The following is a 27,350-nucleotide window of genomic DNA, read 5'->3' as shown; positions in this document are numbered from 1 at the left end:
AGGGTGGTTTCAGGGGGAGGGGACACATGTCCTTTCTTTTTCTGGCTGTGTTGTTCTTTCCCACTCCTGGGAAGGCCACTGCAGCCCCTCAGGACATCAGCAGAGGCTGCTGATTCAGCAGTGCATTATCCCTGACGTAATCTGCTCCCCTAAAGCAAACACCAGACCAAAGGAAGCCGGCTGAAATGTCAGAGGAATCAAGCCAGGGTGGCCCCCAGATCTCTGCTCTCTTTTTAGAACAGGGAAAGGGAAGAGGCCAGGCTGGACTGAAGGCCCCGCTTTTTCCAGCAAGGGAAGCGACAAGTCCTTGTATGTTGGGCTACCAGCACAAGCTGTCCATCAACAGAACAGGACATGATCCCAAGCCTGAGCAATTTTTGCTCTTGCTCTTGTTGCTTTGAGACTGAGCAACGTGGGAACTCTCAAGGTTATGTAAGCTGGGAGAGGAAGATGCAGGAAAGGGCAGGAAGTTTTACACAGCTTCTATTCTGGTTTCTTGACTTTCAGGGCTTGTCCCGCTTAGTCTGCCTGTCCTAGAAAGCATGGGGTTCAAGAGCTTTTCCGCTTGTCCCATGCTGTCTGTGCCCAGGTCTGGGCTGCTTTGCCTTTGCCCTGCTACTTTCCCCTGGAAAACCTGCTCTTTAGCACTAAATTGGAGCAGAAGAACCAACAATTTTGCCTCAGTGAGTATCTTGAAGCAGCAACCGAGGTGAGCCTGTTGCAAGATATGAATATCCCTGGCCTGATTCCTGTTGCTGTTTCCGCTGTGAATCCTGGGTACATTTCCCTGCTCTCTAGTGACTTCCTTCTCCTTCTTTCCCCTCTTTCTGTAGATGAATATGGATGCCAATGAGGTGCTGCCTTCCCATTTCAACGCTGCTGAGAAGTGGGCAGGAATGATCCACGAGCCGCTGGACCAGGGCAACTGTGCTGGATCCTGGGCCTTTTCTACTGCAGGTACCTCACCTCACAGGTGGAAAGAATGTGCCATAACAATGATGGAGCAGGGAGAGGGCATGTCTTCTGCTACCCTCCTGATGCTCTACTTTGGGGTGGGGTAGGCTAGGCTAACCTGTTCCCATACAGATGTTTTCTGTCATAGCTGTCAACGTTTCCATTTTTTTAAGGGAAATTCCCTTATTCCGAATAGGATTCTTCTCAAGAAAACGGAAAAGTTGACAGCTATGGTTTTCTGTACCTGGCAATCTACTGCCAGTTCTTCTAGGTGCTCTGGGAATGGGCCTCATCCATTGACTCACACATCTTTAGAGGTCTGTAAATCTTAATAGCAGTACTGGCTCCTTTCCAACATCCTTGGCATGTCTGTGTCCCTGATTATTATCACTGTGCTTGTCCCACCCTCCTGCTGTGACACTCTGTTGCCTCTTCCTCCCATTGTACTGATGCTAAGGGACTCTGGGAACCGTAGTTCTTGAGAGGGCATCACTCATAGTCTTTCAAGCAACGCCCTAGGCTTCCCTGTACAAGCTGTTCTCACACATAGAGGGGCCAGACATACCTCATCTTAATGCAGATTGTGAACCCCTGGTGTCCCCTTTAGTTCCCTCTCATCCATCCGGTGTTCTCTTCCTACTACTGCTGCCCCTCACTTTCTCCTCCCTAAATCTGGAGATTCCTTATGCTTTGAAAATCCAAATAGGAGAGCTGCATCAACTCTACGCTACTGCAGCACCATGCTAATGGTCCTGTGATTCAAGAAACTGGCTTCATCCTCATTACTAGCTCTCCAGACTTCTAACCACATGTGTCTTCTCACCAGCGGTGGCCTCGGACAGGATCTCCATCCACTCCATGGGACACATGACTCCCGCCTTATCGCCCCAGAACCTCCTCTCCTGCAACACTCGCAACCAGCAAGGCTGTAGCGGGGGCCGAATTGATGGGGCCTGGTGGTTCCTGCGCAGGAGAGGGTGAGTTTGTGCAAAAAAGTCCACTTCGTCACATTCAGAAATGGAACCTGGTGTAGCAATGCAAGTTGATGAAGTTGCCAACCTGCACGAGACAGAAAAGGTCTCTGTGCAAATGTGGCATGGCCTAGTGTAGCACTGGAGGCTTTCCAGAACCCTTTTGGATCTCCTAGATTCTGCCAGGCCCCCAGTTTTGCCTCAACCGTGAGTCCATGAAGGCAGAAAGAACAAAGGGATCATATGCTGAATTTGACTTAAACTCAAATGTTCAGGCATTGTCATTTTACAGCAGGCTGTTGAATTAGAGAACTGTGATGTTCAGACTTTCTACCTCTACATATATCTACCATGGAAGGCCAGTGCATTGCAGAAGATTCTGGGGAGTTTACATCTGCTGCACAATGATTCTGCATGGGGTGTTTCACCACTAGCGTGTATGGAATTAGAATCCCCCCCCCAAAAAAAAAAATTGCACACAAGAGCAGTCATGGGGAAGAAACAAAGTTCAATGGTAGAACAGTTCCTTGGCATATTACTATCTAATGAGCTAGATGGACCTGTGGCCTGACTCTGAATAAGACAACTTCCTATGTACATATTGTCTTTCGCAGAAGATCAGCCTCCATTACTCTCCTTGTCATGTGTCTTGAAAACTGCTAGGCAATACTGGTCTGGCATTGTTATAGGGCTGGAGGGCTGGGGCTATTAGCCTTTGATGACTGGAAAGGCTAGAAGGCTGGGGAAAGTATCAACACAACTAGCAGGGGATGGCATTAGGCAGGTGGGTTGGTATTGCTTGTATCTTTAAAAAATCTATAAATAATTGCAGCTTTGTGGGGGGAGCAAGGGGTGGAAGATCAGGACCATGACACATGAGGAAGGTGTTTTTAAACTGTTCCCCCCCATACTGTGTTCCTGATTGCAGGGGGGGGGGTGAATCCCTTCCTCCTTCCATTTCTATAGGAGGGAAAGGTTAAATCATCACCTCCCTGTTCATGCTGTCCCCATCCCGGGTTAGAGGGTTTTTTTTTTTTTTTAAGGTACAGACCATGTTCTTAACATCACCCTTGGTAGTGAGCAAGTCTCCACATAAGCCGTTCAGTTACCTACAAAATCTCATACTTTTCTCCTTTCCCTCTCCCCCACCTTCGGTCTTCCAGAGTGGTGACGGATGAATGCTACCCTTTCACCAGCCAGGAAAAAGACAGCACCCCACCTGCAACCCCTTGCATGATGCATAGCCGCTCTACTGGCCGGGGCAAGAGACAAGCCACAGCACGCTGCCCCAACCCATGGACAGACTCCAATGAGATCTTCCAGTCCACCCCTGCGTATCGCCTCTCCTCCAACGTGAGTGCTGTAGAGCATGGGCTGAGCACAGCTGATCGTTCTGGGCAGGGTTTTCAAGCTAGAGCTGTGTGCAAATAGCCACTTTAAATCCTCTGTCCTATTGGTGGGCACATCTATATTTGTGGTGGGGGCGGGCAGGGTCCCAGTACTTTATTTGTGGTGGGGATCACCCTTAAAAGTTGCAGTAGCAGATTTTCTTTCTTTTGTCACAAAGCAGTATTTTCCTGCTGCAAGGTGAAGCTTCAGCATCAACTATGCTGGCAGCCTGACCACCTTTTGCATCTTCCACCAAGTCCTAGCCTATGCATCCTTCTGGGGTGCTGTCAGCGGGATCTGCCATCAAAAATGGTGGAGAATATTGGGAGGAAATTTTACAAAGTATCCTTCTTTCTATGGGGTTTTTAAAGCTGTTTATGATATGTGTGTAAAATGCCTTGCTACTCTTTTGTCTGCTTGCAGGAGAAAGAGATCATGAAGGAGTTGATGGAAAATGGACCAGTGCAAGGTGAGCTATGGGTCTCCCCCAGGAAAAAAACCTGAGAGGTTTGTAGCTACAGAGCTTTTCCACAAAGCACTTTGAGGAAGAGCAGTCTACCTGAGCATTTAGAACCTTAGAGGTCCAATTTGCTCCAGTGCTATGTCCTGGCCAGGAAGAGGGCATAGACTTGGCAGCCTTATCCCCACTGCCAGCCTGGTGTAGAAACGATTATTTACAGCACTGTGGTGCCCAGTATGGAAGACACAATGATGAGAACAGGGAGCCAGCTCCCAAAAATGTTGTCTTTTCATATTTTGTACAAAAAAATATGCCTCTGTCACAGCAACCTGCACTGCTCCTGTAACCCTCAGAGAACCCAGTAGAAGTTGATTTGTGATCTTTAGGATAGGCACAATCGAGACAGACCCTCCGTTAGGAAATTATCAATGATTAAGCTCGAGGGAGTTGGACTCTGGCTTTCAATGGTTCACAGACATCTATGACTGAGATTTCTGAGACAGTGATGTAAGACAGAAGAAAACCCACATGCATTAATTAATAGGAAATTGCGTGTCCCTCTGCCACCGGTGCATTCATCACATGTGGGAAGAGGCCCTATGATCAGAGGTCCAGTCATGAACCACCCCCCCTGCACATAGTTGGAAGGGGGCATTCTTGGGTGCATCAGCAAGGAAGGGGGCAGCCTGTGTAATCCTTTCACATGTTCTTTGAACACACAGAAAGTGTTTGCTCCATTTCACCAGCACCAGCAATCATGGAAGTGTTGTGCTGATAAACATATAACACTACATACAAACAGTTTTGCCATTGGGTAGGTGGGGGTGGAGGGCTTAATTTGTGTCTGGAGCTAGATATTATGAAAGCCACGTCCTTGTCTTCTAAAGTAGAGCACATTGGACGTTCAGCACCACAAAGCTGTTCAAAAGTTTGACAGGTGGAAAGAAAGAAAAATAGATTAATTCCAGTGGTCTAAATCTCAAAAGTATAGTAGTAGTAGTAGGATGATGATGATGATAGATGAACAAGATTTGTAGCCAGTGCTAGTCCTACTCAGAGTAGACCCATAAAAATGAATGAGTAAGACTAAGCTAGGCCTATTAATCACAATGGAGCAGCTCTGAGTAAAACGTAGTTAGATACAACCCTGTGTTAGGGTCAGTTGATCTTAATTTGCTCCCTCCTATTCAAGTACAGCATTCTGTTCACAATGCCATACTGACTTTCAAAAATGGAAACACACAACCTGCAGACTACTAGCAATGGGTATCACCACCACCAGCCCAAGTTTTACCTCCTGCCTTCCAAGCCCTGCAAGCCCAATCACAATCCTTTCTGGCCCCCATGATCAGCTCCATCATCCATAGTGCAGAAATGCACACCTGCTTCTTGATGGAAATTCAGCGAGTCTACCTATCATAGAAATCTAAATGGTGTGTTCACACAGCAAATTTACTTAATAATTATTCCATCTTCTGAAGAAATTCTGGCTTTGTGAGTATAACAAAGGATTCTCTGCCAGATTGCAATTACCAGGATCCTTTGGGGTGCACATATGCAAGTGTGAATGCGCAAGCCACAAGAGTTATAAAACTGATACACGTTTGTAGTGCAGAGAGGCCTCCAAAGGGTTGGTGGTGAAGTCGACGTCAGAGGTGGAGGGTCTGTGCCTGCCGACTTTTTCCTGTTGCTTACTTCATCTCCTTTCTCTTCTTGTACAGCCATCATGGAGGTGCATGAAGACTTCTTCATGTATAGAAGTGGCATTTATCGGCACACATCTGTAGCAGCTGGGAAGCCAGAACAGTACCGACGGCACGGCACCCATTCCGTCAAAGTCATTGGGTGAGGGATATTGCTTGAGGGGGTAATGTTGGTGGAGAGGTGTTCAGGGGCTGCCTTTCTACTGATCACAGGAATATCCAATCGCATGGTATTCTCACATGTTATGTCCTACTGGATCATGCCAATAGGTGGTTCAGTCGAGCGTTCTGTTTCCCACAGTGGACAGCAGCTTCTCAGAGCCTCAGAGCAGGGCATGAAAGCAATTGACTGTTGAACCACTCTGAGAATGGTAGCTTTGTGGGGGCAATAGGGGCCTCCTAATAACTGTGGTTAAACCACAGAGCCTAGGGCTTGCTGGGCAGAAGGTCGGCGGTTTGAATCCCCACGACGGGGTCAGCCCCCTTTGCTCGGTCCCTGCTCCTGCCAACCTAGCAGTTCAAAAGCATGTCAAAGTGCAAGTAGATAAATAGGTACCACTCCAGCGGTAAGGTAAACGGTGTTTCCGTGCGCTGCTCTGGTTCGCCAGAAGTGGCTTAGTCATGCTGGCCACATGACTGTACGCCGGCTCCCCCGGCCAATAAAGCGAGATGAGCGCCGCAACCCCAGAGTCGTCCGCGACTGGACCTAATGGTCAGGGGTCCCTTTACCTTTAACAGCTCTCAGCACCCATAACAAACTGCAGCTCCCAGAATCCTTTGGGGGGGAGGCATGACTGGTTAAAATGCTATCATGGTGCTATAAATGTATGGCATGAACGTATGAATGTATGGCCTGTGTATGTTTTGGTTGAGAGGTGTGTGAGCTTGGCCCTGGCCCCAGAATTTGGGAGAGGGCACCAGTTGCAGGAAAAAGGAATAAAGGAGACCTTTGGGTAAAGAAAAATGTTTGTTTTTGTTTTTTAAAGGTGCTTCTGAAGGTGAAGGCCTCTTCTCTTTTCCCAGGGTTGGCTTGGGGGGGGGGGGAGAGTTGCAGAGGACATCCTCCACAGACTGTTTTAACCTAGAAGAGGGGGCAGAATTTCCTCATATTACTCCTTCCTCTTTGTGGCTCTTCTTGGACCCCTGATGACTGCCTGGCCTTGTGACTCTTTGGAGCTTACTCTGCCTGCCTCTGTCTCTCTCTCTGTGTGTGTGTTTGATAGTGGGCACCATAGGGAGTTCAACATGTTTCCTCTCCGCGGTGCCTCGTGGCTTCCTCTCCACTTTCCCTCATTTGGTGGGCACTGACTGGACAGCGGAGTTTGATCCATGCCAGCTCACTGCTGCTCGAGGAATGAGGAAGGAAAACTAACAAGAGAGGCCCCTCAGGGGGAGAGTAGAGGCTCTTGAGAACTAGTCACTGCCAGATAAGGCCACTCTTTGGGGGGAAAGTGAGAACTTTTCTCTCTGACGTCAAACAGCCGCCAGCCGGGTGAAAGAGTCATTCTTTGGGTGAGCTGAGCACAGCTGGAGCAGATTCCCCTCTGAGATCTCTTTCACCAGGACTGAAACGGCTTCAGAGACTTATTCCACAGCATGCAAAAGGCTCTCCAACGTTTCGCAGATGAAATGGGGAGACTGCTGTGCGTGTTTTTAGTCTGTTATGGCTAAAACAACTGATGCATCATCTGCAGTATACATTTTAAGCAGTTTTATATCACTTTAAACTGTCATGGCTTTGCACCCTCCAAGGGATTCTGGGAACTGTAGTTTGTGAAGGGTGCTGAGGGCTGTGCCTTAGACTGAGAGCCTGAAGGGAAGGGAAGGGAATAGATTGTCTTCTCACTTCTAAGCTGCTGTGGATGAAATGCTAATAATAATAATGCTACTTATAATACTGTGTGAGGGACGAGGAATTCTCACTGGAGTGGAACAAGCTGGGAATACAGCAGAAACCTAAACAAAACATTGGCACCAGGCGATGCTTTGAGTCTTTTTAACTTGACTCACAGACTGCAAGTACACAGAATGTTGCCACAGTTACCCATTCCAACACTGAGATCAAAACACTCAGAGATGGGCAAAGGCCTCTGCTTAGGGCAAAGGAAAACACTGAACTATGGGGGCAAGCTAAGGAGAAACAAGAGGAGGGCTCCCAGCCAGCTAGATCACGCTGTCTTTTCCACTTGGGCTTATCTTCTCAAGCTGCTTGCAGAAGGAAATGACAGACCAGATTCTGAGCTAATCAGTAAGGAATGAAATGGGAAACCCCTTCCAGTCGGACACCAAGCCTGCTTTGCTAACACCTGACCAAGAACTTTGGGCATCTCTCCCAGACAGGCAGTATGAAGTACTGCCACTAACTTTGATGGCTTTATAAGGGGACTAGACAGATTCATGTACCAGCAGCTACTAGACATTATATTTATCTGTAACCTCCAGATTCTGGGCAATAATGAATGGTAGAGCATCTGCTTTGTATGCAGATGGTCCCAAGTTCAATCCCTAGCAACATCGCCAGGTAGGACTAGGAATGCCCCCTACCTGAAACCTTAGACAGCTGCTGCCAGACAGTGCAGAGAACACTAAGCCAGATGGACCATGGTTTGACTTGGTATAGGGCAGCTTCCAAGGAAGGCTTTCCCCTCCATGTGCTACTTGTGGGATTCCTAGAGGCATCTGGTTATCCCATCGTGGAAAACAGGATGCTGGAGTCCAGAGGGTCTCTTGTTATGGTCTTCTCAAACCAGAAGGATTAATGTAATGGGGTTGGTTAAAACCTAGCAATCAAAGCAACAACAATGCTTCATTTTTTGTGAAGTGCATTCCACTGAGCAAATCTGTCATAAAACAGCTTCCTGACATGTTAAAGAAGGATGGGTACAATTATTATTATTATTATTATTATTATTATTATTATTATTATTTATACCCCACCCATTTGACAGGGTTTCCCCAGCCACTCTGGGCAGCCCCCAACAGAATATTAAAAACATGATCAAACATTAAAAACTTCCCTAAACAGGGCTGCCTAGTGGCCCAAACACTGGATGTTGCCTCTGAAGCATATATTTTATTCCAGGTCCTTTTGGCTTTATCATATTTTAGTTAAAGTGTGGCAAAATATTTATCACTCTCAGTTTCATTTGTAAGTGTGGACCGAAGAATCTGTCAAATTTCATTTTGGTTTCTTATCGTTCCAGTCTTAAAGATGTTTGCCACGTTTCCACATAATAATATTATTACTGTATTAAGATCTGCATGAAAATTCATCAGCGTTTTGGTCCGATTACTCCAAATATACACTTTTTTTTTGCAAGCAGTTTCCCTAATATTTGTTAATTGTCCTTCATCAGAAGATGCCTGGGTGGTGTGCAAATGTGTGGCTGAAATCTTTTGCATAGCACATGTTAAGGAGGACCACTCAACAAAGCTGTCTCTTTCATTCTGTGTCACAGGTGGGGAGAGGAGCAGCTGCCTGATGGATCAAATCAGAAATACTGGGTGAGTGCTGCCGTTTCTTAACCAGGAATTGCCACAAATTTAGGTATTGTTCATTTGATGTATTTCATTCAAGGTCTTCCATCATAGAGTTCAAGGTGGCATAGATGGGTGCCCAGTCAGGTCATTTCCAGACTGTCACTGTTTTCAGGTGGAATTCAGTCAAATCCTGGCAAATTCAGCCTGTGCACTCAAAGCTGATTTGGAACTCTTGCGAAATAAACCTGCTTCCCTAAGAAATCAGACTCGCAATAAGGAAAAATATGGTGAAATGGAAGTGTGTGATAAAACTCCCTTGACACATCATCATCTGATCTCCCCAAAAACAAATCAGGATGCATGCTCATTAAACAGGGTGTCAGGGAGCAACTCAGTGGGGGGGTGACGATCGAGACACTGACCCAGACCCAAATTTGTTTTAACTTGAGCAAGTGGCCGCAACATATACCTTCAAAGCACACTATGGGACCTTTTAATAATTATTCGTTATCCTAGACATCTATTTCTCTGGATCTCTCCTGCCCCGCTGTCTGCAAGGAAGCGCTGCTGTAAATGAGGCTTGAAGACAGTGCCAGTCAGCTGATTGGAAACTCTGGAATGTAGCCGATCCCAGCAGGGCTTGAAGTCACCACCAACCAGCTGGTAGCGGGTGGCATCAAGCCATGCTGAAAAGGGGAAAGGGTCCCCTGAGGTGGGTGCCCCCTCCACCTGTCACTGACCCACTGGGCTCAGGATCTGGCCTGTTGAGATGAAAGTGTTCCCCATCCTCGTTTTAATGTGAGACTTGGTGTAGCAAAGCCCCTATGAGATAGTGTTACAAAGCAGGAATCCCCAGTTTAAAACTCGCCTCTGCCATGAACTCACTTGACAGCCTTAGGTGAGCTTCTCTTTTTCTCTTTGCAAGATAATGGGGATAATACTGACAATACATGCCTTGCACGCTTGCTGTAAGGATGGCAACAAGATTGCTATGTATGAATGCTACGGCGCAGTATAAATGTGAAAAGCTGTTTTGTCGGAAACCATTAATGGCTCATGTTATCTTCTGGGCAATTTTGTGTCTCTGGCTTCAGATTGCTGCCAACTCGTGGGGCAAGGACTGGGGAGAGAACGGCTACTTCCGCATTGCCCGTGGGGAAAATGAGTGTGAGATCGAAACCTTTGTGGTAGGCGTCTGGGGCCGAGTCGGGATGGAAGACATGCACCACAAGAAGTGAGGAACTTGGGAGGCAGACCTTGCATCAGCAGGTCACCAGGGAGAACTTCGTTGCCCACACCTTTTTTCTTCTCCAAAAAAAAAGAAAAAGAAAACAAAATCAAATCCGAGATCTGGATCAGCCAAAGAACACCACACAGCTCCTTTTCATCACTGTGTCTGTCTCTGAAGAGAACAATTCTTGACCACATTCTGGGGTCTGCACAAGACTGTGTGAGGCCTAGGACTGTTCTTGAAGCCCTGGGTATGTCTAAAAGGCTTTGTATGGACTTCTTGGAAACTTTGGAAGCTCCTTGAGAACTCAAGAAACAGCTGGAGAGGGGGAAGTTTTGTCAGAAGGGACCAAGGAAAGTTATTCTGTCTGACACCCCCTTGCTCCTCTGCATCTTTGTTAGCCTACACTCAAAACCCAAAGTTTGCCACAGAGACATCAGAAGCAAATAACGAACACCCTGTCAATTTTGCCTGAAGAGTGGCTAATGCCATACAGTGAACTGTATAGGAGGACAAATCAGCATCTCATTTTCTGTGGGTATCCAGTAATCTCTTGTACACCTCACCAGTGCCTCAAAATGAAGCCATTTCAGAAGTGCTGGTTTCTCTGACCTGATGTTCGACAGTGGTTTGAGTCAGGAACAAGCCTCTTTCGAGGAATTGGCAGCCATTGTAATGCCAACAGTTGTGGGCTTCTCATGTCAAACCATTTCGGGCCTCAGATAACATGGGATCTCCCCTTAGCTGCTCCTTCTCCTCACACATGTACCAACACCAGTCTTATGGAGACCACACAAAAACAATCAGGCCTCACAGCCTAATACACATTGTCTCTCGTAAACACTCCCATAGTTTCGTTCCTAGCCACTCCGTATTCCCATTGCTTTACCTCAGCCTGGCTTACATATAAAAGAAAAGAATGAATCCCAAATCTCAAGTCTACCAGGTGATGCCCTCACAAACAGAGGAGTCAGTCCAAATCACAGGAAGTGCTGTGATTTTGAGAAGACATTTCTAGAACTGCTCAGTTAGGTCCATCATTCTTGGAGGCCCAATCCTGAAATAGAAATGGCATCCAGTTACAGAATGAAGAAACAACCCCAAAGACTGGGTTTTTCTAGATAGCTTTGCCCAGGCATGTGGTAAATTCACCTGGGTGGTGGAACGAACTACTGCTAGGGTTCCTCCCCCCCAAAAAAGGTTGTGTATCTTATGATTCCTGGTGATCAACCAAACAATTGGAAGACAAGCAATAGTTTTCAAGAGAGCTGAGGATGGTATGAAGGAGGCATTGTTGTTAATTGTATTCACACCCTTTGTATTTGTCTGGCAATCCTCTCTGATCAAATTAATTTGGCAGATTTTTGAAACATGGCAGAAACTATCCATTAAGGAGGCTGAAGCAACATGTTATAAAAAAAAGGTTGGGCTGACACTGAAAATGGCAACCTTTCAGCCAAGTTCTCCATAACGTAGCCCACGTCCTTATGACATCTCTAAGCTGAACACTGCTGCCAAGGGTGGCCAATGTTCTGTAGCAGGAAAACACACCGTATCATGATGTCAGGAGTTTGCAGAAGAAGTTGTGCATCTTGGAGGAAGGAACTCGGCATGGGGTTCCTGTGTGCTTTACTCTGTGCCAGAGCAGAGTGTTTGTTTGTGCCACAGGGGATGACTCCATTGTACCACCTTCAGTTATCTGAAAAATGCATTTGCCTGCCTACTGGCAGAGCAAGCCAGAATCAGCCCCCTGTCCTGCTAGAGCCCCGTGCTCTTTCCCTACCACAATGCCATTTCTCCTCTCTTCCAAATTAGAAAATAGGAAATCCTTTTTTTCTTTTCTCTCCCCAACCCCTTTAAAATCCTGTGCTGTTTTCTCATTTGCCCTCCCGAGATCTCTTGCAAACACAGAGTTTTGCTGACACGAAGAACTCGGTGCACCAGCCCATATATTATCCATATTGAAAGCCTTCATTCTCCCCTGCTCTGGCCTCACTCTGCCCCTACCAGTTATCCCTGTCCCTTTCTTTCATGTTTTAGCGCCTGTCTCTGAGCCTTCTGTACAGGATGTGGGGGTCTTTGGGTGCTTAATCCCACCCTGGCTTAGTAAGACCATTGTTGGGAGTTTGGTGCTGATGAAAGGGGGCTTTAGTCAGGCGTCGTGGCTGGTTCTGTCAGTTTTTGCAAGCTTCACAAGCATCAGTGTAAACACTGAGCCGCCCCCATTCATGTGAAAGAAGCGGAGAGTGAAAGTGCACATTAAAGTGGAGTGCGTTCACGCCTGACCGAGGCAGCAAGGCTTTAGGGTAAGCGTCTGTGCCAGCACTCCATATGGAGTCCAAATGAAGTTTTAACAAGGGAGAGGCCAGCAAGTACATGTGCCCAGATCAAAGCAGAAAAAGAGACATCCAGGTGATTGCGGATTTTCTAAGCCCAGACCTTGGCTTAGAACTCACAGGCCCATAAAGCTGTGGCTGGGACTATACCACTTCAGACTGCAGGTGGCGGTGATGGATGCATGGACTGTTCTATGAAAATTTTAAATAAAAACATGGAAAGTAAGCATGCTAGGGAGAAAGCAAGGTGCAAACCCACCTCCATGGCATCTGTCCAGGTAGATGGCATTTTTTATTTTGGCATGAAAAGTATTCCATGTGTGCCTCCACTCGCAGTCTGCAGTGGTATAACCCAGACACAGGTTGACCAGGGAGAACTGGGCCACTGCATGAAAGCAGAACAGAACTGCCTCCAGGATACCTGTCCATTTCAAAGTGCTTTAGGAATGGAAATGTGCATTGGGGATACAGTCAAGCTCTGCAGTCCACGCTTCCATCCTAGGTTGACTTGCTGTCCTTGCTAAACTGTTGGCAGCAGCTGCAGCTGTTTTTAGGAGCAGCCTAGATTCTGACATCCATCTGTAACTACTGTGCAATAATCATTGTGGGCAATCCTCTTATGCTGCCCACTTCCTGGCTATTATAGCTCCATCCCTTCTTCTTCTTTCCTTATCAAAGCTTTTAACTGAAAAAGGAAAGATAAGAAAATGTAATGAATTGCCATCAGTACACCTGTGCACCCATTGCCTAAACTTGGTAGCCCTCTTCCAGAGAATGTTCAGACAGGCATACATGTCTCAGTTTATTTCTCTACATTTAGTTGCTGTGCAGTTCATCAGTAGCTGAATGTGTGAAGTAACTGGTGTCCTTGAACTGTGATGAAATCTTTGTGAAGAAGGGAGTTTCTCTCAAGGTTCCTCAAGGCTGTGTGTCTGAAGACCCTACAAATGGCCAACCAATGCATGGCTGCTGGAGTGTAGTGAGGTTTGAGTGAACATCCCTCCAGTCTGCGACATTTTATCTGCAATGGCCTGTTTACAGAGGGTTGCCATAGCTGCTGAGCTTTCTTTGGAAAATCTCTGATAAAATTGAAGTTTTAGAGCTTTTTTAAAGGAAATTCGACAAACAACAACAACAACACTTTCAACATGGGTTGCTATGGGTTCCCAGTTGTTTTAACCTCTTTTGGAAATTCCACCGGGACTCCATTTTCAACAGGCGAATCTTGGATATGTCCAGGCAATTCCAGACATATGGCAGCCCTACATTTACACATGCAAGTCATCACTTGCACCTGAGGCCAAGTCATGCAGGAGAATGAGATGAAAGAACCTAGTGGTTATAAGAATAAAATATAATTGATTTAGACTGCGGGTTGGCGATGCCGTTTTGAAATGTTTCCCCCAGGTTTTAAAAATAATTCACTGAGAGTAACGAAAAACCCTACCATAGCTGATATAAATGTTACGAGTGCCTGGTTTTAAAAGCTCTAACCCCAGCCATGCACTCTGCTGTGCTTGCAATAAGATTTTAATGTATCAGCACATTGAATAATGTGATCTCCCACCTGCCCTTTGATATTATGTACCTTGTTCTCCCACCTCAGGACTCTTGCCACCTCTTCCTGCTCATGTACAGCCTGTGCTTAAAATAATTTCAAAACTTGAGGGATTCAAAATGGTCACAGCTGACTTGGCTGCTAAATTCAGCAAAGGTGAGGCATGGCCTTGCCTTTTCAGGTGGCGCCATTGACCAAAATGTTCCCAGAACCCAGTTATTCCCCATGTTAGGAGACTGGCTATTATATTAGTGCCTGCTCTCCCTGCCCCTTTGAAGCACACAGCATAACATTGACTGGATATAGGTGCATTTGTGAAAATTGTTGTTGTTGTTTAGTCGTTTAGTCGTGTCCAACTCTTTGTGACCCCATGGACCAGAGCACGCCAGGCACTCCTGTCTTCCACTGCCTCCCGCAGTTTGGTCAAACTCATGTTTGTAGCTTCGAGAACACTGTCCAACGATCTCGTCCTCTGTCGTCCCCTTCTCCTTGTGCCCTCCATCTTTCCCAACATCAGGGTCTTTTCCAGGGAGTCTTCTCTTCTCATGAGGTGGCCAAAGTATTGGAGCCTCAGCTTCAGGATCTGTCCTTCCAGTGAGCACTCAGGGCTGATTTCCTTAAGAATGGATAGGTTTGATCTTCTTGCAGTCCATGGGACTCTCAAGAGTCTCCTCCAGCACCATAACTCAAAAGCATCAATTCTTCGGCAATCAGCCTTCTTGATGGTCCAGCTCTCACTTCCATACATCACCACTGGGAAAACCATAGCTTTAACTATACTGACCTTTGTTGCCAAGGTGATGTCTCTGCTTTTTAAGATGCTGTCTAGGTTTGTCATTGCTGTTTGTGCAAATTATGGGCTAGCAAAGATGAAAACTAAAACGAATGGTGACAAACAGGGAACTTCCAGACAATCTGTTTATTGAGCATTCATCCTGACTTCTTTGCAGGGAGGCTCATTGGGGTTTGCTGTTTAGTGAACATTCATCCTGATTTGCTTGTGGGGAGGCTGGTGGACGACTGCGGAAGGTGTTGCATCCAGCTAATGTTATCCCACACATTCCGGAGCATTTCCCTGTCACTTTCCCTATTGCTGAAAGTCTGACCGAGTGGGTTTGTTGCCCAGGACCTCTCAGTCAACTGTAATTGCACAACCGGAATTTGCCCAGAATGTGACTAAATTCCACCCAGAAATATGAACAGCCTGGAAGCGCTCAGAGACATAAATGTTGCAAACCTAAATAAATATAACCAGTTTGTCTGTTGCGGCTTTCCATAAAGAATCGTGGAAAGATTACTGATCCAGGAGGTGATGCATGGGTTAAAAGTCTATTTATGTACATGGATCTCTTCAGCTGGCTCAGAGCACCTGTGTATTATCCACACGCTCTGGTTTCTGCATAGAGAGAATCTCCACCTTTGCAACTAACAGCTGACACTTGCATGAATGAACGAAACTTGATGTGTGTGTGGCGGCAGCGGCGGCAGGGAGCCCTGCTCCAAATTCTCAAGTTATTACATTCCAAAGAAGTTGCTTCTGATCAGGCATAGATCAAGAACTTATTCAAAGACAGAAGCAATCCTACTATCTTGTCTATGCAGAAGGTTTTGTATTTCTAAGAGCCTTTTTATATTTATTTTGCTTATTTGTAAATAAAGTGCATCAAAGACAGTGGCAAGAACTGTGTGTGGCTGGTTTCTTTCTTTCCACCTGGAGCCTTAGGCTAAATTTTAGCATGCACACCCCAGGAAAACACACACACTGAACTGGGAGAGGTTATCCGCTGGTATTTGGAAACCAACACTGAGGTTTTCCTAAAGACACTTAAACTTGAAAAATTCATTAATGTACAAAGGAAAACTGGCGTCTTTGTAACTTCTTGAAGAGGCTGCTTTTTATTTTATTTTTTTGTCCCGATGGGGTTTTTCCTCTTGGGGGAAAATTTTAGCAAGAAAATGTCAGTTGCAAAAAGAGTCAAGAACGACAATCTTGTGGGTTTTTGTTTTACATTGAAAAGGACAGGAATGCCATCATACTTTTGTGTCATGTCTGATCTGTAGCCAAACTACTTTTGTGACCAGAGGTATCTTTTGATACACCCAAACCTGGCCTACCTGGCAAAAACTTGGCCTCATTGCAAAGCACCACGGGAAGTGGAAAAGACAGAAGCAGACTCTTCCTGCTCTCACTTCCAGCCTCAGCTCTGGCCCCAGGGGCTTTTGCTCTGAGACGTCTGCAGGCATGCCTCCCCCCGCTGGATGTGTGTAGAGCCGAGCGGGGGAAGGTCAGCACCTGGAAAAGCTGCACAGTCAAGATAAGAGCCTCGGCCATTGTCTCGCTTCCTGTTATGCTGGGATGCATTAACCTTTGGAAAACCTTCTTCATGGAGTCCCCTGCCAGGAAAATGGGACAGCGGCTCAATTTAGATGCGAAACCTCCTGCCCCCTGCAGTAGCCATTCAGGAAGTCCTGTCTGTGTCCTCGAGTGTCTTCTGATAAACCTGGGACATACCAAACTATCAGAAATAGGTGGGGACCCACAAGATTGATTGCTCCCCCATCCACCTCCAAATTCCTGTGCGTGAAAACTGAACATATCAAGCATAAAGTTGGACTCTCCTTGATAGCTAGCTTTCTGTGTGCGAGTAATTTTTTTTTGGATGGATAATTATCAGGGCTCGTTCACACTTCCTCTTTCCCTGTGCCTAGAAAGCACAGGTCTGAGTGGTTTTCTGCTTGACCAACGCTTTCTAGGCATGGGAGGAGTGTGTGGTTTTTCCCTCTCTTCATTCCTTTCCCAGGGAAAACTTGCTCTTTGGCTCTAAGTCGGAATGAACGGCAGTCTGGGACAACCAGATCGCTGCCCCCACTCCTCGAGTGGTTTCCCCAGGGGAAAGGAGCAGGCCAGGAAAAGAAGCTCTGGAAATTTATGGGGTAACTTGTTAACAGTCCTGTGCTGCACGTTTAAGACCAGCCAGTTCAGGTTTACAATCCTGCACATACTTACAAGGTGGCAATCCCCAGAGAATTAAACAGGGCTCACCTCTGTACAGTTTGCTTAGCATGAATCCACACTAGGAATCGTGACAGCAGGGACCCCTTTCTGAATCAGAGTGAGGCACTTTTCAGTTTTAGCCGGTTGCTGCTGCAAAATTGCAGTGCTTAAGTGCCCACTGTAACTTTACAAGGGAGGAGGTTGTGGAGAAAACCAGAACAATTTGGCCACACCTCTGTGACCGCTCATTGGTCATGCCCCTATGACCTCCTAGCAGCTTCCCCGGTCTGGTGGGCAACAGCCATCACTGACCAGCTCATCTTAAAAGTTGAAACCACTGAACAGGCCTGTCGACATAAAAAAAAACCCAACAATGTCAGGATACAAGTGAAGATGTCTGCTTTGTCTCTACTACAAGAGAATTGCACTGCATGAAATCAACAGCACTCAGTGCCTGACTTCTAGACAGTGCCAGTTGGGCTTCTGAAACATGGAGGATAGCTAAAAACTTTCCTCCAGATTTTTCTCTCTGATTTGGCTGAGATATACTGTCACCTCATTCTTTTTAAATGATAGCTCTAGATGTTATTTCATTGGTGTTGTTAAGCAATTGCAAACCACTCTGCAATCCTTCAATATATAGTCAGTGCTGGATTTACGTATAAACTAAGCAAACTATAGCTTAGGGCTCCACTCTCTTGGGGGCCCAAAAAAAATTTAGAGGGGGGAAAAACTGGATGTACATTTCCAAAATGTAAGATAAAAACCAAGTAAAATAAAACCTACATTCAGCAACAGTGTTTTGTGTTGTGTAAAATAAAAAAAATTCCTTCCAGTAGCACCTTAAAGACCAACTAAGTTAGTTCTTGGTATGAGCTTTCGTGTGCATGCACACTTCTTCAGATACACTGAAACAGAAGTTGCCAGATCCTTCTATATAGTGAGAAGGTGGGGAGGGGTATTACTCAGAAGGGTGGTGGGAATTGTGTTGTGTAGGCGCCTATGATGTAAGTAATGGGCCCCCAATCATTTTAAGTTAGAGCTTACTAATTATTTCACTATTAATATACTTCTTAATTACATTTTACTATTAATATAATTCTTCTTAATTGTATTTCAGTTCAACAATTACTTTGATAAAATACATATTTTGTTATGTGCAAATGGCTTTAGATACCTGTTAGGTCCATAAATTACCATATAGTATATATTCAACACAAAAAAAACAGTGACAATTTGTTGTCGACAAAGGACAGCTGAACATATATAGGGCCCCATTACCTTCAGTAGCTTAGGGCCTCATCAAACCTAAATCTGGCCCTGTATTATAGTGTAGGCACCCCGATTTAGCTGTCTGCTAAATCAGCTGTCTGCTAAATCCTTCCCTCCCCACCCTTCACTGCATTTGGAGTAAGGAAATGCTGCCATCTTGTGCCATTCTGGGAAACTTCAGGGGCTCAAGACCTGGCACCAGCCTTCTGTTTTTTGAATTTCGTTTCTTTCTGACTTCATGGTCTGTGTGGTAGATGATTGCTAATTCTGTACTCAGAGTGTTGAGTCTTTTTAAGGTGCCCCCAAACTTTTTGTTTTTGCTGCAAGAGACTAGTGGAAGGACTCTGGACTCTTCCATAAATGGCAATTACTGTATGTCTCCCCACCTAGTGAAGAAACCAGAAACAGCAGTTAGACATGCTCCCTAAAGATCTGAGCTCAAGATTTAATGCAGATATACCCTTCTATCTTAGGGTTGCCATATTCCCAAAAGTGAAAATCCGGACAAATTTGCAGCCCCATTCTATCTGTGCAGCTGAGGAAAAGCAAAACTATTCAGCTCCTGGAGACAAAGTTACTTCCCAAAACAGGGTCCTTCCCCACCCCGCCCTACAGTGCCCTAAATTGATTGGGAATAAGCAAAACCATGATGTAAGTGCACTAAGTGCTTTTGTAGTGGGGTGACTCAGTGAATGAGTTCTGCTATGTGAGGCTGTTGCTGGTCTGAAATCTCACATTTGCCGTGATTGCATATGGCGGTCTTAGGCCATTTTTTCTCACCGCCTTGCCCCCTCTCCCCATTTCCAAGGTAACACTTTGACAACACCAGGGGCATAGATTAAGACTAGATTTTTATCAAATATTTTTGCCATACATTTATGGAACTCAAAGTATATGGACTGGTAGAATTATAGATACTTCCTTTGCTTTAGCAGCCTGCTAAGCAAATTCTTGGATTCACTCCTTAGTTACATATGGTTGCATAAATGTAATGTACCCTTTATTAGGCTGCCTAAGTTCAGTTGGTCCTGCAGAGGATTTATAGAACTGTGTCTACCTGCATCAAAATAGATGTCTTGCCCATTCTGTCAAACTTGTTTCTGCTCAAGCCTTACAGTTATGGTTCTGCCCAGGAGATGGCACTGGAGACACACAGACTGAAAGCCTCTCACCGTCTCAAGCCCAAATTTGAAGACTGTTTTGGAAAGTAGGGAGTTGTCATTAAGTGAGGTGATGAAAATAATAGGGTTTGATGTGCTAAATTGCAAGAGAAGGAGAGAGGAGGGCTTTGGGGGGGGCAAAGTTAGTATTTATTTGGGTGTGGGATGATAGGAGTTTGACTACAATAGAAAAAAGCTAATGTGCAAAAAAAATTCTATCACCGCCTCAAGACAATTTTCAGGCAGAACAAGTAATGATGTTTGAAAAACGTTTGGAGTCCTGCAGAAAAAGTCATTTGACAGAGTAATGGATTGATTTTGGCATAAAGCCCTAAGGCATGATCCATTTAAAGTTAGGTATTTTGAAGCCCCATTAATTTAGGATGAGGAACATTTAATGATCATACAAAGCTGGCTCCAAGTCTTTGTGGGCCTTTGGCAGCAGGACATTGGTAAGTCAGTCCCCCCCCCCCAAATCTTACAGGCTGTGCCATGGAGGTCGCCCATGTTAAGTCCTAATTCTAGGAAATGAGCATCATTTGTGTTACATAGAAGGCAGACCACGAAGGTTTTGGTATTTGAGACCTTCGATCTGGAGTTCAAAGCATCTACCTGGGGACTTCGTGTGGTACTTCAGTTACTTAAATTACTCAAGGGAATTAGCCAGAATTAGTGAGTCCCCATTTCAAATAAATAAGTTCAAATAAACTTATTTCTGTTCAGAATAAAAATGGCAGTCAAAGAATAAAAGGGTTTGTGGCTTAAAGCTCCAAAAAGCAACACCAGCAGAATAGCAAGGTGGTTACTTGGAGCTAATGTGTACATAATGCTACCCAAACCTATATTGCCTGGACCAACTGTTTACATCATACCCTCCAACATTTCTTCAGTTAAAATAGGGATGTCATCATCATTATTATTATTATTATTATTATTATTATTATTATTATATCCCACCCATATGACTGGGTTGCCCCAGCCACTCTGGGTGGCTTCCAACATAGATAAAAACATAGTAAAACATTAAACATCAAAAACTTCCTAATACAGGGCCACCTTCAGGTGTCTTCTAAAGGTTGCATAACAGTTACCTATCTCTCTGCAGGACAGGCTGCCTGCGGACCAAAGCTCAGCTGACCAAGAACCTTTGACCCAAAGGCGGCTCCCCCAAGCTGTACTGCAATAAGCACCAGGAGAACCTTTGTTTATAGCTGGGTATATGAGGACAGTGCCCTCCTTTAGCTTCAGGATGCAGTGGGCTGCCCTTCACTGGCCTTATTTAAGCAGAGGCTGCATAACCATCTGTCGGAAAGGCTGTAGTTGTATGCTGCGCTGAGCAGGGAATTGGATCAAAGGACCTCTAGGACTCTTCCAGCTTCGTAATCACAGTACTCTGTTTTCTGATGGGAGGAGTGCCCGGTGGTAGTTGGCAATCTCTCTCTGCTGACACCCCCCCGCCCCGCCCCGGAAAGAGGAGAGCACTCCAGTATCTCCAGTCAGCATTGCATCCTCTGCCATGTCATGGGGCTCTGCAGATGCCCAGCTGGGTCTGACACTGGGCCTCAACTTGCAGTGAAATGGGACTTAAAATTGCTTAAATGTTGGTTGCACCATGCACATGGAGTCTAGTGATTTAGCTGTGTGATTCCTACATTGCAAAGGGCTGGACAAGATGACTCCTAGGGTACCTTCCAACTCTATAATTCTAGGGTTGCTGTTATTGTTACCAGTGCTTTTCGTTTTTTAAGGAAAAAAGGTGTTGGTATTCACCATGAAGTTGTTATAGTAAGTGTTATGTAGTGTAGTTTCACCCTGGGCCAACAGGGGGATATTGTATATAGTTTTCACTCAGGTCTGTAGATAGTTTTCACTCAGGTCCGCGGCAGTTATTTTAGGCGGGAACTCTGGGCGGTTGTGGTTACAATGTTGACAGCCGGCTCCCTATAAATACAGGCCGGCTGAGCTGTTTGCAGTCAGTTCTATTCCAGCTTACCATAATAAAGAGCTACTTGAAGAAATCGCTGTGCCGGCTGCTATGTCAACCCACGACTTAACTCTGGCGACGAGGATGGGATTGATGGACATCAGAGCACAGCCAGATGCGGCCAGCCTCTGAACTGAGCTGAATCACTGAGCTGAATCACAGAGCGAAATCACTGAGCGAAATCACTGGACAGAACCAATTCAGAGCTGACTGTTCTGGCTAGAGCACTGTGTTCCATCCATCGCCCTTCACGCCGGCATCGGAATCATGGCTTCACTTGTGCCTCTACCGCCGTTTGCGCCAGCCTCTGAATCATGGGACTCCTACCTCGCTCGGTTCGACTGCTACCTCCAAGCCAACGAGCTGACAGCAGTATCAAAGGATCGGAAGCGGGGCCTATTCCTCAGCCTCTGTGGGCCTGAGGTGTTTGAGACGGCCCGAGCGTTGGTTGCGCCTGAAGCAGTCCAGGCAACACCATGGGACACGATCCAAGAGAAGCTCCGCAACCACTACGCACCAAAGCCGTCCAAGATTGCTGCCCGCCATGCGTTCTACCACCGGAACCAGGCAGAGGGGGAGTCAATCAACAACTACACCACCGCCCTGCGACAGGCTGCAATGCACTGTGAGTTCCGAGACTTAGACGATGCCCTGATGGATCGAATCGTCTGCGGGGTCTGGGACATCCATCTGCAACGGCGCCTCCTAGCCAAGCCAGACCTCACGCTACAGAAAGCCATTGAGGAGGCTGTGGCCTCAGAAGCTGCTGAACGCTCCGCCCAGGAGATCCGCAAGTCCAGCAGCCCGCGTCTTGCTAGGGAGCCAGTTCCGGTGCATCATGAAGAGGCCAGCAGTGAGGAGGCATCCTCCAGTGAAGACGATGACGTGCACCAGACAAAGCGGGAGCGCAGGAAGTTCCAACAGAAGTCCAAGGGCCAACCGGAATGTGCTGGCTGCGGAGGCAACCATTCCCGTGCCAAGTGTCGATTCAGAGACGCCATCTGTAGGAAGTGTTCCAGAAGGGGCCACATCGCTAAGGTCTGCCGATCGGCTCCGTCTGACACCCCCCCTTCATCGACTCGCAAGTCCAAGTCTTCACTCCAGTCTGCCAAGGAAAGTTGTTTCGCTCTCACCAACTGCCGCTGCCCATCTGGAACCACGATTGGCCAAACCGACTCGCCTACGCGACGCAAGCTGAACGTCACGGTGCTCATTGAAGGAGCTCCATGTGACATGGAGATCGACACCGGGTCTGCCCTGTCCATCGTGTCATGGAGCACCATCAAAAGACTGGTACCCAGAGTGTCCAAAAGGCAACTCGACTCTCACCGCGTACACCTGAGAGACTACCAGGGAAACGACATTCCCGTGGTAGGCGTTGGCCGGTTCCGGATTGCCTTCAAGGATTTTTCGGGCCTGCTCCGGTTGGTGGTGGTCGAAGGTCAGCGGCCAAGCCTCCTAGGGCTAGACTGGTTTGATGCCCTCGGCCTGGAAGTCACCGGCATCAACTGCATCTCTAACGCAGAGACTGAGGGTCTGGTCAAAGACTTTGCCGAGGTTTTTGACGGCACCTTGGGCCAATATACAGGTACGCCCATCTCCTTTAGCCTTGATCCACAAGTCGCCCCCATCAAGCTAAAGCCACGCTGGGTTCCCTTTGCTCTCAAGGCTAAGGTGGACGAACAACTGGACAAACTGATCGCCCAAGGAGTTTTGGAGCCGGTTGACCACGCAAAGTGGGAAACCCCCATCGTCACGCCTGTCAAGCCAGATGGGTCGGTGAGAATCTGCGCTGACTACAAGTGCACAATCAACAAGGCACTTCAGCAGCACGCTTACCCGGTTCCTGTTGTCCAACACCTGCTGCATTCCCTGGGTGAGGGTAAGGTCTTCGCTAAGCTGGACCTTGCCCAAGCCTATCAACAACTGCCAGTCGATGATGCCACTGCTGAAGCCCAGACGATCGTCACCCACCGGGGGGCTTTCCGTTGCCGCCGGTTGCAGTTCGGGGTGAGTGTGGCTCCTGGCATCTTCCAAAGCCTTATGGAGCGTCTCCTGCAAGGGCTTCCGGGCGTGGTACCATATTTTGATGACGTCTTGGTGTCTGCAGACTCACACCAGCAGCTGTTCGAGCGCCTACGTGCCGTGCTGACCAGGTTCCAGGAGGCCGGGCTCAAGGTAAAGAGGGAGAAGTGCCAGATCGCCGTTCCACAGGTAGAGTTCCTGGGCTATCTTATCGATGCCTCCGGTCTTCATCCAACCACATCCAAGATCCGCGCTATCCAGCAGGCCCCCACTCCAAAGAACAAAACGGAGTTGCAGGCATTCCTGGGGCTGCTGAACTTTTATAGCATGTTCCTGCCCCACAAAGCCACAGTGGCTGAACCTCTTCACCGACTCCTTAGCACTAAGACGCCTTGGGCCTGGGGTCATCGGGAGACGGCGGCCTTCAACGCGGTCAAGGCTCTCCTTTCTTCAGACAGTGTGCTGGTACAGTACAGTGAATCCAGGCCGATGGTCCTTGCCTGCGACGCCTCACCTTTTGGCATCGGTGCTGTCCTTAGTCACCGTTTTCCAGATGGAAGAGAAGCACCGCTCGCCTACTTTTCCAGGACACTATCTCCGACGGAACGGAATTACAGCCAGCTCGACAAGGAGGCATTGGCACTTGTGGCTGGAGTGAAGAGGTTCCATGAATACCTCTATGGCAGGACTTTTGACCTCATCACTGACCACAAGCCACTCCTGGGCCTCCTCGCCGGTGATCGTCCAACTCCACCGGTCCTCTCACCACGCATGCTGCGATGGACTGTTTTCCTGGCTGCCTACCACTACCGGCTCATCCATCGCCCGGGGAAATCGATGGGCCATGCCGACGCCCTCAGCCGTTGCCCTCTTCCAGCATTTGTGGAAGACCCGGCTCCAGCTTCATCGCTCCTTCTGATTGAGGATCTTCCGGCAGCGCCTGTATCGGCTGCCACTGTGGCCTCCGCATCTGCCCAGGATCGCACCATCAGCCGGGTGCTCAACTGGGTGTGGAGGGGGTGGCCACAAGGGCCTTTTGCATCGGAGTTCCAGCCCTTCGCAACCAGACAACATGAACTCTCAGCTCATCGTGGCTGCCTGCTGTGGGGAGACCGCGTCGTGATTCCCCAGGGACTCCGTCAGCGCGTCCTGGAGGCTCTGCACGTTGGCCACCCGGGAATTGTCAAAATGAAGGCGTTGGCTCGGTGTTACGTCTGGTGGCCTAATATGGACGATGCCATCACTGCCTGGGTGTCCGCCTGTCAAGCGTGCCAGGAGTCGAGGCCTGCACCACCGGCAGCTAAGGGACACACCTGGGAGACGCCAAAGACACCCTGGTCGAGGGTGCACATCGATCTGGCTGGCCCCTTTCACGGCCGGACCTTTATGGTAGTGGTGGACGCCTACTCCAAATGGCTGGAGGTCGCCCTGATGCCCTCCACCACTACCGAAGCTGTCATCCGGGTGCTGCGAGGCCTGTTTGCAACGCATGGGTGTCCTGATGTCCTTGTCTCTGACAACGGACCGCAGTTCACGTCAGGCACGTTTGAGCGGTATCTTTTGGGACTGGGCATCCGCCATGCCCTAACGGCACCCTTTCATCCATCCAGCAACGGGCAAGCGGAAAGAATGGTGCGCTCGACAAAAGAGGCACTGGCGCGCCTGGACCGGGGAGACTGGCATGAGCGGGTCGCCGAATACTTGTTCGTGCAACACATCACCCCTCATGCGGCCACAGGGAGGAGTCCTGCTGAACTGCTTATGGGCCGCCGCCTCAGGTCACCGCTCGACCGGCTACACCCAGACTTTGCCGTGGCTGAACCCCCAGGCTGTGCCAACGCACCACGGTCATTTGTCCCAGGAAACCAGGTCTTTGCCCGGAACTATGTGGGGGACATCCCTTGGGTGCCAGCCACAGTAGTGGGAGTCACTGGACCTCGCTCGTACCAGGTGGCACTCGAAGACGGACGCTTGTGGCGACGGCACATAGACCAGCTTAGGCGCAGGGTTGGGGACTTGGACACTACCGAGGTGCCCCCAACTGCGCTTGCGGCTCCAGAAGAGACACGTACAGATGGCGAGGCCCCACCTACACCTCCCTCGCAAACTGCCAGCGTGGAGCCGAACCAAGCCGTTTCAGAACAGACTCAGACCACTCCACTTGCGGAGGCTCCACCCACAGCAGCGGATCCAGGGGAGTTGGTTCCAACGCCACCTAGGGTCGCACCACAGCCTCAGCGAGAACTGTGTGGCCCTCCGGACTTGGCTACCAGTCCCCGGCGGTCTGGCAGAGTTTCCAAGCGCCCAGCTTATTTAAAGGACTATGTTGTTGGACAGGTATCACTGTTGGTCTAAGTATGGGAAATGTAACCGATATGCTTTTGTGCTTAATTGAACCATTACGCGTAGTGCTGTATATAAGGGAACCATTACGATTGTAACTAACGCCTTATCTCGGTGGGGAGGGGTGTTATGTAGTGTAGTTTCACCCTGGGCCAACAGGGGGATATTGTATATAGTTTTCACTCAGGTCTGTAGATAGTTTTCACTCAGGTCCGCGGCAGTTATTTTAGGCGGGAACTCTGGGCGGTTGTGGTTACAATGTTGACAGCCGGCTCCCTATAAATACAGGCCGGCTGAGCTGTTTGCAGTCAGTTCTATTCCAGCTTACCATAATAAAGAGCTACTTGAAGAAATCGCTGTGCCGGCTGCTATGTCAACCCACGACTTAACTCTGGGTCTGACACTGGGCCTCAACTTGCAGTGAAATGGGACTTAAAATTGCTTAAATGTTGGTTGCACCATGCACATGGAGTCTAGTGATTTAGCTGTGTGATTCCTACATTGCAAAGGGCTGGACAAGATGACTCCTAGGGTACCTTCCAACTCTATAATTCTAGGGTTGCTGTTATTGTTACCAGTGCTTTTCGTTTTTTAAGGAAAAAAGGTGTTGGTATTCACCATGAAGTTGTTATAGTAAGTACCACATTTTTTCATTTTTTTTTAATACTCCCAGTATTGAGTACTCCCAGAAAAAAGCACTGTTTGTTATTATATTTATATCCCACCTATCCTCCAAGGCCCTCGAGGTGGCGTATGTGAGTCTCCCCCACTCCATTTCACCCTCATAACACCCCTGCGATGTAGCCTAGCCTGAGACACAGTGACTGGCCCAAGGTCACCCAATAAACAACATGGCTGAGTGGGGATTTGAAGCCTAGTCTCCTAAATCCTACTCCGGCACTAATCACTACATCACACTAGTTCTGAGGAGGTAAATCATAAACAATTTACCTCACAGAAGCAACCTCTGTTCATGGAATATTACAGAACTTCCCTTCCACATCAACAGTGAAAAGGTTTCAATTTGTGGCTTGTGTCCGTTAGGAAAGTCTGAGGAAGCCAATTCCTAAATCCAAGCTGGCTGGAGGCAGGCTATGATTTCTCAGCAGTGAGGCAAAGCTACTCTGTACATGTTCAAGGTTATTCTCTCACACCGTCATTCTTCACACAATATATTATTTGCCCAGCGCTCTGTGACTGGTTCTGGGGCTCCATCCAGACTCGGACTGAGATCCAAGTGGCTTCCTAATCCCCATCGCCTCCCAACAGGAAAAAAACAATTTGTCTTTCTCTCATGTCTAAACTTCCTGACATTGCTTAAATCCTCTTAAGCAACCAGCTCAAATTGTCCTGCTTTATGTCTCTTGCAAATGCAGGCCATGGCCCTGAGCCTCCAAAAAAGATTATCCCATTAAGCAAAGAAGTCTGAAATCAGCAACTCTGGGCACTTGGGCTGGAGGGTGGGAGGAGAATCGATAACCTAGAAAAT

At 47.6% G+C, this 27,350-nt stretch overlaps 1 protein-coding gene across 3 annotated transcripts in view; it reads left to right on the top strand.

Moving 5' to 3' along the window:
• The window catches only part of TINAGL1 (tubulointerstitial nephritis antigen like 1), a 115,686-nt gene that overhangs the window by 13,169 nt on the left and 75,167 nt on the right, over positions 1–27,350 (top strand). For 2 of the 3 annotated variants that reach the window (XM_083511632.1, XM_083511633.1), the window contains exons 6-12: positions 834–957; positions 1,781–1,931; positions 3,089–3,278; positions 3,738–3,783; positions 5,496–5,619; positions 8,936–8,981; positions 10,052–15,764. In XM_083511632.1, coding sequence (XP_083367758.1) covers positions 834–957; positions 1,781–1,931; positions 3,089–3,278; positions 3,738–3,783; positions 5,496–5,619; positions 8,936–8,981; positions 10,052–10,195 — 825 coding nt within the window. In that variant the 3' untranslated portion in view covers positions 10,196–15,764. Of the gene's footprint in view, positions 1–833; positions 958–1,780; positions 1,932–3,088; positions 3,279–3,737; positions 3,784–5,495; positions 5,651–8,935; positions 8,982–10,051; positions 15,765–27,350 lie in introns of those variants that run through there. The other variant, XM_083511634.1, reaches the window with a different exon arrangement.

Source organism: Podarcis liolepis (genome assembly GCF_965112155.1).
Source record: "Podarcis liolepis genome assembly, chromosome: 7".
NCBI classification, from domain to species: domain Eukaryota; kingdom Metazoa; phylum Chordata; class Lepidosauria; order Squamata; family Lacertidae; genus Podarcis; species Podarcis liolepis.
Note: the sequence above shows the minus strand (reverse complement) of the source record. Positions and strands in the feature narration are given on the sequence as shown.